This window comes from Corvus kubaryi, unplaced genomic scaffold (assembly GCF_017639235.1).
Source record: "Corvus kubaryi isolate FWS band 111438036 unplaced genomic scaffold, C.kubaryi_AGA036_p1.0 37300, whole genome shotgun sequence".
Lineage (NCBI taxonomy): Eukaryota > Metazoa > Chordata > Aves > Passeriformes > Corvidae > Corvus > Corvus kubaryi.
In genome coordinates, this window is record NW_024581093.1 from 18,538,805 (window position 1) to 18,549,278 (window position 10,474).

The 10,474-nt window shown below is 41.4% G+C and overlaps 1 protein-coding gene across 2 annotated transcripts in view; it reads left to right on the plus strand.

Annotated features, from left to right (window-relative positions):
• The window catches only part of GARRE1 (granule associated Rac and RHOG effector 1), a 58,331-nt gene that overhangs the window by 35,597 nt on the left and 12,260 nt on the right, over positions 1-10,474 (plus strand). For both annotated transcript variants that reach the window (XM_042027674.1, XM_042027673.1), the window contains exons 3-8: positions 771-977; positions 3,327-3,467; positions 3,750-3,845; positions 3,985-4,146; positions 5,091-5,249; positions 9,665-9,762. In XM_042027674.1, coding sequence (XP_041883608.1) covers positions 771-977; positions 3,327-3,467; positions 3,750-3,845; positions 3,985-4,146; positions 5,091-5,249; positions 9,665-9,762 — 863 coding nt within the window. The remainder of the gene's footprint in view (positions 1-770; positions 978-3,326; positions 3,468-3,749; positions 3,846-3,984; positions 4,147-5,090; positions 5,250-9,664; positions 9,763-10,474) is intronic.

Below are 10,474 nucleotides of genomic sequence, written 5' to 3' on the forward strand. Positions count from 1 at the left end.
TGCTGTTTTTTGCACCAAAATCCTCTGACACAGAAGTTTTGCTGTGCTCATGGTACCTGAGGCATCTGAGTGTGTTTGGGCACAGTTAGAGGGACGTGGATGCTGAGGTGGGATCTCCTCCTGGCTCCGTGCTGGAGCTGCCCTGGGCCTCCCTGCCCTGCCGCGGCCTTTCCGAGGGAGCGGGGCCCGTTTCAGCGCGGTGTTCCGAGGGCACGTCGGTGCCAGGGCTCAGCTTTGGGCAGCGAGCGTGGGGCTGTGGGGAAAAGGCTGCTGATGCCCATTGCCTGCCCATTCCACTCTGCCTGGAGGGGGAACTGCTGGGCAGACTCCTCACATTTTATGTTAGTATTTATAAACGATTCGCATTTTGTTGTTGCTGTTTCGGGTTTTTATCAGAAATTCAACCAGGTCTTCGTGCAGGTAGGTTTTGCTGTTGACTTGGTCCTTGTGATAATATGCTACTCCCATTTTTGTGCTTGATTTTGCCAAGTAACTGAGCAAGTTTTTCATTTGTCAAGTAGTCAGAACTTGAGTACAGAACTAAAAATGACTCAAGATTAGTCTGGTGTCCCCTTCATTCATAGAAACTAATGCTCACTCTTATTTTAAGTAAATGATTAAATATCGTATGTTACTTGTGATCTGAAGCATTAATTTAAAAAATCAGAGTTTAATGTAGTTCCTTACCCCAAACACCAAACAAAAAGAAAGAAGGGAAACTTCCATGAGCTCTCCTATGTGTGTGAAACTGGTTTGTTTGTCTCCCACAGGTACTTGGGCGATGTTTCTTGACAGTGATGCAAGTCCACTTCCAATTCCTGTCACAAGCTCTGCAGAAAGTCCAGCCAGTGGCACACTCCTGCTTTGCTGAAGCTGTAGCTCAGGAGAGGAAGAACGTTAGTGGGACTGGAGCCTCAAATATAAGCCCCACAAATGAGCTGGAAGATGCAATAAGATCATGGAGAGGAGCAGCAGAGGTATGGAGCTCTTACTGTAGTCACAGCAGACTTAGTGAAACCCAAAGTCAGCCTGGGCATCCTAACAAAGGAAAAAAATAGCTGATTTTAAAGACATGCTGCATTTGAAGGGGGGAACATGGCACAGTTGGTTTCAGACACTGAAATTCATTTTAGTTATGTGATGATTGCACTATCTTTCCCACTTGTAGTTTCCTACATAGATAGGGTTGTGCATTAGGAGCACACAAATAGTGCAATCAGATTTTTGTTATTAGTAATGAACTACCAGTGTTCAAATAGGGCAGACAGAGGGAATTAAAAATAAAAAGCTCAATGAGTTTTTGTGAAAACAGAGCAAAATCTTGATTAAAAAAAATCTAGATAATATCTATTTCTCTCACAGTTTGAGCATGAATTCTATTTCATACTTTAAAATCTTTGTGGTGGTTTTTAACACTTTTGTCTTCATGCTGTTAAGCTTGATGTTGCTTCATCCACCCATTGCTGGAATGTGACCCATCTTACTTAAATGTGCCACTCTCTGGACTTGCACTTTCACAAACATGTGTCATCTGTGAAATCCTTACTTTGCCAGCCAAAGCCAGTCCTTTATAAAGACATTCAGTTTTATGAGGTTTTCTGCTTTCCCTGGCACTACTGAAGTCTGGAGACTGATAGCTCAGAATGGATTCAGACAGAGTGTGTATTTTCCTTGAATTCAGATGACTTGCAGCATGTGCTATTGCAGTCTCATGTGGCCCACATGGCTTGTTAGTCATCCTGGCTGGAAATCTTGTCTCCATTTATCGCTAACATCTGCAAGGTGTAGGAAAGCAAACGAGTTATATGAATGAAGAGGAATTATATGTGATTTTTACTGCAGCCTAAATTTATTTCACTGGATGAAATAGGGATTTGGGAGTGCTTTAGGTGTATTACAGATAATCATAACAGTCTAATCTTGGTATTGCTGTACTCCTTTGGCATAAAAGTAGTTAATTTTACATGTAATATGCCTAGTTTCTTAAAACTGTTACAATTTCTAGAAATGCCCTGCAATTGCTATCAAATTTGCTCAAAACGTGGTTAAAATTAAACTTGGCTTCACAGAATCCAGGAGCTTAACTTTCTTTTTTTACCTTTTGAACAACCCACTTCAGCTATTTCTGTTTTTCAGAAATACAAAACCTGTATTTCAAAATAGTTTAATACAAGTATTAAACTAATCAAATCCTGTATTAAACATACATGGAGAGGAGAAAGATAAAATACAGATTCTCCATAGTTCCAGAATAACAATAGAATAAACTTCTCAATTTTTATGATGGACTGAAGTAACTGATTGGGAGTATTTGTGTGGGTTATTAGGATAGCATAAGAAAAACATGTGGTTTCTAACTAAAGAAAATCTCTCTCTCATAATTATAGATAGACTAATATACAAATCATTTTGATAGAAGGGAGATTTGAAATACTGAACTCTTTACCAATTTTCACTTTGGAGTGGAAGGCAATCCATTGTTTTCCTATAAAATCAGCCTCTCTGGCAGGAGAACACTGCTGCTTCAGAGTAAAGTTTAACGTGATGCTTTGTCAGTAGCTCAGAACTGGTTTTGCTCTTTAAGATTTACTTTGGGAAATGCAGTAATTCTGTCCATGAGGTGAGCCCATGTCTGTCCATTGGCTGTAGTACCAGAACTCCCCAATTTGGACATCCTGCTTTAGAGCAAGACTCCTTCCTAGACTGGAAAATAACCCACATGTATTTGCTTTACCCTGCTCAGCGATGTAGGATTTTACAGCTAAAAGTAGATATTTGGCTTATTTCTTGTTTTTCAAAATCATATTACACAAAGCTATTTTCTTGCTGTGCTAAGTTGATCTTAGCATTGTGTGGCTCTTCTCAAATTGCACCACAGAAATCACCCATAATTTTATGAAATGTCATACAACACAGGAGTGCTTGTACACATGATTTAGCATATTTTCTGTTTCTGGGGCAAGTTTTTGTTGTAGTTACGAGTCCCTCCTCAGGTAACCACAGCCATGGTGTGGCCTGTGTAACAGGATCCCTGGTCCTGAGAGGGAGCTGAAATAGTAACAGCAAACAATGCTGAATCCAAGTGCTGGCCAACACCCCTGTGCTGTACAGGTTGCGTCAGAGTTCTCCTTCCAAAGTGGCAGTAGAAGTTGAGTAAGTTATAATAAAGTCTCCTCCAAGTCCTTTCCCCCAGGTGCTGCTTCTCATCTCCTGTAGAAGGTTTTAAAGTCTGTGGGCTTTTTTGTTCTTCTTTGAAATTTAATTAAGTTTGACCTGGTTTAATGTTGACCCTCCTCACCCTGGATTTTTTTTTTTTCATATTACAGGCCACATCTCGACTGCGAGAAAGAGGATGTGATGGATGTTTGGCAGGAATTGAAGTTCAGCAACTTTTCTGCTCACAGAGTGTGGCCATCCCTGAACATCAGCTCAAAGAGCTAAACATGAAAATTGACAGTGCTTTGCAGGTGGTTTTTCAAGTCTGCTGCTTTCATGTGCATGTAGTACAGTCAGTGGGTCAAGGAGTGAAATAGGGAAGGAGTGTGTTCCTGCAGGATTGTGTACCACAGACAGCTCAGAGGTATTTGGGAATTACAGCTTTGGAATCATACGTGATAAACGTGTGTATGCCATAGAACTGAGTGGGGTAAATCCTGGTGCCAATCCCTGTCTGCACCCAGACACACTGACTGCGTGCTTGCTTCCTTGCTGATATGTCTGTGCTATCTCAACTTTTTGTTTAATGTCAGGCTTACAAAGTGGCTCTGGAGAGCTTGGGCCATTGTGAATATGCAATGAAGGCTGGCTTCCACTTGAATCCAAAAGCTATTGAAGCAAGTCTTCAGGTAGGATCTACTAAACCTGCTCTCCTTCATCCCTCCTCGCCTTGAAAACGGCTACTTAAGATACACAAGAATTTGGACCCATATTAGGATTTTGTAATGTCTTAGTTTCTTCTATTTGATCTGTTCTTCTGTACTTCAGGGCTGTTGCAGTGAAGCTGAAGCCCAGCAAACAGGAAGGAGACAGACTCCACCTCAGCCCATTCAGTGTGAGCTGCCCACTGTCCCTGTCCAGATCGGATCCCATTTTCTGAAAGGAATCTCCTTTAATGAGTCTGCAGCAGAAAACCTGAAGCTGAAAACGGTAATAACTCCTAATTAACCACAGGAGTAAAGGTGGGGGGAGAAAGAGTGGAATTCCTTAAAATGTAGAGAACAACAGAAACAGAAGTTTAGTGCCCAACTTGTGTTTGAAAGTTGTTTTTTTCAGCCTGGCTTCCTCTGGAAACACAGTGTTGATAACATTGGAGGGCTACGCCTGTTTCTGATAACATTTTGACCACCTGAGCAATTTTGTTCCAATCTGAGAGAAGCACAGGCATAGAGATCTAGGAGGCAATGAGGCATCAGTGAACTTTCTGAAAATAGATGTGTTAGGTATCAAGAGGTACAGAGGGAAGTGAGCCCTTATAGATTCCCCAGCCAGGTGATGCATGTCAGAGCCTTCATCTTCTTAGGTGCCCAAACAAGTCAGCCCAGCCTGGTGCTAAGGGAGGTACTTGAAAAAAACACTTTGTAACAGAGCTCCTTTTGATGTCATCTTACAAACCTGAATCAATTTTTTGAAAATAATTTTAAATTATGGAGAAGTTAATTGTATTTTCAGTATAAACAAAGGGAAAATATGTCCATTCAGAAGTAATTTGGGCAATTTTAATCAGTGCTTTCACTTTTTAGATAAACCCCGTCTTGCTCCTGAAAGAGTTGAAATAATAAGTTGCTCAAAATGCTGCTTTTCTGTTGTCTTTGCAGTGCTTTTTGTAGTTTTGATTAAACTGGTTTGCAAGAATATAAGCAGAAATACTGTTTATAATTTTGGAGCAGTATTGTGTTCCGAACAGCAGAGACGATCTTCCGTATTTCTGTTCTGCAGTGGAGCTCTTCTAGTTCTATAAGACTGTTCAGAGGTTGCAGACATTATAGCTGTTTGAAAAGCATGTAGAACAATGACAAATCCATCTGGAAGCATTGGTGGTATCATTTGTGAATCATGTGTTGGGTAGGACAGAGTGTTTATTATTTTTCCAGCACACAATGCTGCAGTTGATCAAGGAAGCCGGATGCCATAATGGACTCACACCCCGGGACGACTCTCCTGTGACTGAAGTATTGAACCAGGTCTGCCCTTCCACGTGGAGAGGAGCCTGCAAAACTGCTGTGCAGCTGTTATTTGGCCAGGCTGGGCTGGTAGGTGACTACCAATAGTCTTAGGAAAACAAAGGTTATGCAAACACCCTGAAGAGAAACTGGATATTTTGGAGTTTAGAAATTAATTTGCAGTGTCTTATCTGTGTTGCTCTATTTGTAGTGCTGCAGTTAACTTGATTTCTGAGCAAAATGTATCCTTGTAGAATGGGACTCTGTAGGTGGTGTCCATAGTTGACAGGAACAGAAGAATGCACTGGCTGCTTCCTGGTCTCCGTTACGAGAGAGGACACAAGAAATGACACTTCTGCTTCACAGAGAAATAGATTTATTTTCAAATCTATAGATGACCATGTTAAAAAGCTAAATAAATCCAAACACACATCTGCCCCCCTCTCAAATTAGCTTCAACACCTGCCATTTTTTCATTTCCTCTCTGCTTCAAATGGAAGCTGGGTTTCCTGCCCAGCATAAACTAGCAAGTCTCTGCACCAGGTAATGCTACCTGACATCTCCAACAGAAGACAGAGCAATTAAATGCCTTGCTGTAGACATATGTGTTCTTGAGGGGAAGAAAACCAGTGGAATTTACAATATCTAAGCAGCTGATAAAAATAGATGCTTGGAACATACTCTGATAAGAAAATGCGTTTGTGCTCCCATGACTAATTACTGCCATCTCTGCACTCAGTGAAGTGTTCATGCATGACATGTAGGTTTTTTGGACTACTGTGGGTAGGGGACAAGGCTGCACCTTCAACATAGGAAGGAAATGCTCACGTAAAGGTACACTGTAGCCTATGATAGTTCTGTCAAGTATTCTTTGAATTGTCTTTAACCTACAGTGAGTTAAATGCTTCTTGCTGGTACAGTGGTGATTCCTTGTTCAAGGTGATGCGAGGCCATGAGGGCTTCGTAATTAATTTCTGATTAAAGGACCCAAATAGCTGCATACTTTGTAAATACGGTTTTCAGACAAATCACACAGCTGGTTAAGTGACCTAGACCTTCCATCCTAGCAAGTTAAACCATGTGCTTTTGGTACTGTTAATAGGTTCTCCAGTAATGGTGAATGATAAATTGGAAATGCTGAATTTGTCAGATATTTCTACTTCAACATCCCTTTGATACTAAGTATCAGATCTTAGATATTCCCTTCATATTAAATACCTGTTAGAGAAGTAGGTTCCAATTGTACTGGAATTCAACTGACTATTCATGTAAGGGCAGCCTAAAATGCAAGGTGCATCATTGTCATAACAGCAGTGCACCTGCTGTCAGTCCTTACCTCATTGAGATACAGGGATTTAAGGGTAGGAGATGGTAGTGCTTTGTCTACAGTGTTTGACAGGGAGGCATAAGGAAGTGGTGTCTTTGCAGGGACAGAGAAACTGTGGAACAGTAGGATTTATCAAATTTCTCCTTAGGTGTTTTGAAGGAAAACATGTATTAAATATTAATAAATACAAGGAGGACTGGAAAAAAGGATATGGTTAAATGGGATTGTGTCTTCAGCTGCCACAGTTCGTGGTAGGGTGCTGGGAGTCAGCGGCGAGGTACAGGAAATGAGGCCAAGAAGGAAAGAGTTTCTCAGCAGCCCTATGGGAGTGTGCTGTAATTCAGGAGCAGTTCTTGGCTCCTGAGTGTCTGAATGAGGAGTGCCTGGGAGGATGCTGCACCTTCCACCATTTCCTTTCCAGGGGGTTTCAGTGTTGTGCACACCCAAGTCCTGCCCCGAGGAGGTTTGAGGAGTGGCACAAGGCACATTTGGACTCAGGAATCTGGAAATCTGGTGTCCCCCAGTCTAGACATAACGAGTTAGACCTGCTGGTAATTGAAGCACTGGCATTCTTCAGGTTTGTCATCACTTTTGGAGAGTGTCAGCATAAAACTTAACATTCTCCCAAATGACAGTGCTGAGCTATGGAGTTTTACTTGTGTTGAATCCTCATGTCTCCAAAGATTTTTGCATGGACCTGAGGTTCCGAAAGTAACAGGCTTCACTCTTCAAAGACATGTAATGAGCTGTGCACATGACAGAAGACCTGCAAGCCTTCTCTCCTTCATTCTCACTTTGATTTGTTACAGTTTAGAGGGGTGTGAGCGTTGAGGTTTTTCTTTATACACTATGTGCCATCTTTTTTTACAGCATCCAATTATGTTTGTATGTAGCTTCATGCAGTGACAAGAAATTGTAATTTGCATCTTTAAAGAATTCTTTGGGTGGAAGGGAGAGAGGAAGCACCTGTAAAACAAGAACAATGGATGTCTGAGGTGCAGGAAGCTGTTCTCTAAGCACCACCAGGCAGGGAGGGAGGATGTGTTTATTTTAAGTTTATTTTGTGAAGAAGGCAGATAAGTGAATCATGGCACAGTATTATGTAGGCTTTGGTGTACTGCTTTTAGGTACTGGGCTGTCTGCATTCATTCAGAATTGTGTGTGGATCTGTCACTTAAATGCCTAAGTCAAAAAACAAACATGACTTGACAGTCTCACTGTTTTTAACCTGTCTTGTCTTGTGCCTTTTGAGAAGCAGATCATTAAGTGTGGAAAGCACAGTGAGATGTGCCTTAGTGTGCTTGGTTATTTTGGGCTGTAGTTTATTAACATAAGAAATAATTCGAAGTGCGGATTTTCAGTTTTTACCTTAGCATGTATATAGTAATTGTATTTTCAGATTTGGGTCAGCTGAAGAAATCTGCATGTCTGAATAAAAATAATGTACATTCAAATAGCTGAATTCAGAGGATGAGCAGAAATAAAAGTTCCAGTTGGCTTCATGCAAAGAGGTTAACAGATAAAACTTTTTTTTTGTGCTAGTAGATCTTTCCATAGCAAAAACCAACATGCATTGCAGGAGCACTAAATCTCCTAGTAAAGTGTAAATCCCAGATGTCCTGACTGACAAATGTTGAGAAATGGAAAGCTTTTTGCAAAGGGAAGAAATGAAGGCGTGTCCAGGGGGAAGAAACACCCTAACAAAGCCTGGAACATGGGCACTACCATGCACCACAGGCAGAAGCTGGCACAGGTCTGCACAGATCAGAGTTTCAGCTCTGACTTCAGGTCTGAGGTGCAGATTGTGTTTTTCTTAGGAGTTGAGAACAATCACTCCCGAGTTCAGTTCTCCTTATCACAGTTATAACTGCAGTAGGGCTGAATTGCAGATTACCAAATTAGATACAATGAAAACATACAAACACCAGGAAAAGAGTACTGGGGTTGCCCTGTTACGAAATAAGAGGTATTTTCATGGGTGGATGATAGTGTGGCCTTTTGTCACCGTGCTTAGACATGCTTAAGATTGAATAAACCTGGGCAAATGCTTAGAGTCAGCTGAAGGAAAATGAAGGCCTTAGGCTAAAATACTTGGAAGGTGGGAATTAATTATGTTCAAGTGTTACTTGATGGTTTTGTTAAAGTGAGAGAGGAGAAGCTCAGCATTATGTTTTACATTTTTTCATACCCAGTAACAGACAACCAGTTAGAAACAGGACCAGTGTAGGTTAGGTGATGGCAACAAAGTCAATAATGTCCCTTGGGGCTTATTTATACCAGAGGACTTTTGCCATTTCAAGGATAAATGGTACAGCTAATCTGCTAGTCACTGAAGCAAGAACTGCTGACTGCTGCCAAAAAGCTGCTGTTTTCAGCGTGACCAAAGTAGGAAATTATGGAAATGATCAAAAAGGCCAACCCATACAGACTGGACAACAGCAGAAAGCATGAACCAAATATGGAACTTACTAAATTAAAGGTTAAATGAAGCTGAAGTGAATCCCTTCCTTTCCCATTCCCTAAAAAGAAAGGTTTGTGACGCAGGGTTGATTCTCAAGGCTTTTCTCTTCCATATGTCTTCATGACCTCTTACAGATGGCTCAGTGTCCAACAACTGAACAGTCACTTTGCTTCTCTTTATTTAACCAGGAATTAATAATAGTACAGTTTCAGTAGATGGAATAGAGAAATGGTGTGGAATTTTATAACCTTATGGGGGGGATGTATGTTAGGAATTGTGAATGGTTTCTGGCTGAATATTACTCGTCTGTATCATACCATGTGCTGCAGTTAAATTATTTAAAACATTTTGCTGAGTAGGTGTTTGGGAGCTCTTAAAGTAAACTGTGCTAAACTTCTCAAAAATAAGGGCTGTCATGTGGAGCCACTGAGAACTACCAGCAGGGAGGTAAAGCAGCTGGTAACTACATAGTGATGCATTACTACAGGATGTAACTGAGAAGAATTGTCCTTGAAATACAGGTTCCTGTACTAAACTAATTTTATATTAAAGTAGAAGTAAACTTATGGTGATTTAGTGAGTTGGTTTGGTTTTATTTGGGTTTTTTTTATACCTGTAGTATGGCTGGGAGGTGAGATTATTAGAGTTTAACTAAAAGGGTGATAAAATAACTAATTCTTAAAGTAATTTCCCTTTTATTTTCATTTTATTTGCTAGGTGGTAGTGGACACGGCACAGATTGAAAATAAAGAAGCCTATGCTCCTCAGATAAGTTTAGAAGGATCAAGAATTGTGGTGCAAGTTCCATCAACTTGGTAAATAAAAATACTGTATTGCAGATTGTGACTGAAATATATTGGGAAAATTGTTGCAGTACGAATGGAGGAGAGAATGTGCACAACTATGGCACAGCTTCCTGAAGTTCCTCTATCTGGACTGGTTGAACACCTCCATTCCTGATGGGCTGTACTTCAGCTGCCTCTGTAGGAGGCAAGGCAAGGGAGGCCGTGCTGGGGCACTTGGACTTGAAGAAAATGTAAAAGCTTGATGATAAAAAAGGTTTCAAAAATAGTAATCTGCCAGTACTCCTGTTGTGCTCTGCCCCAGCAGGTCCCAGCTGTAGCTCAGGAAGGCCAAGAATTGGCTGAGTTAGTGTGACAGCCTTTGCTCTTGCTTCTGTGGGCTGTTCTTCAAGGGCTGTCATGAACCATGGACCTCTGGACTCCAAGAGATGCTGTTCCTGCCAGTTTAGTTACCTGCCTAGGAAAGAATGGTTAATCTGCAGTTTGTGAGGATTTCTTCCCGTTCAAAACAGTGGGAACGGGAAGAAATGGGAGCACTTGTCTCTAACTTGGAAGCAGTCAGTGTTAGGAATTTCAGTCCAACAACAGTTGATTCACTTGGCTCCTTACAGGAGCAGCCTGTTCCTCGTGGTGCTGCTGGCACGTGTAGGAGGAATGTCCCGGTGCTGTTTCCAGGGAAGGAAGGGGGTCCCGGCGCTGTTTCCCGGGAATGAAGGGGTCCCGG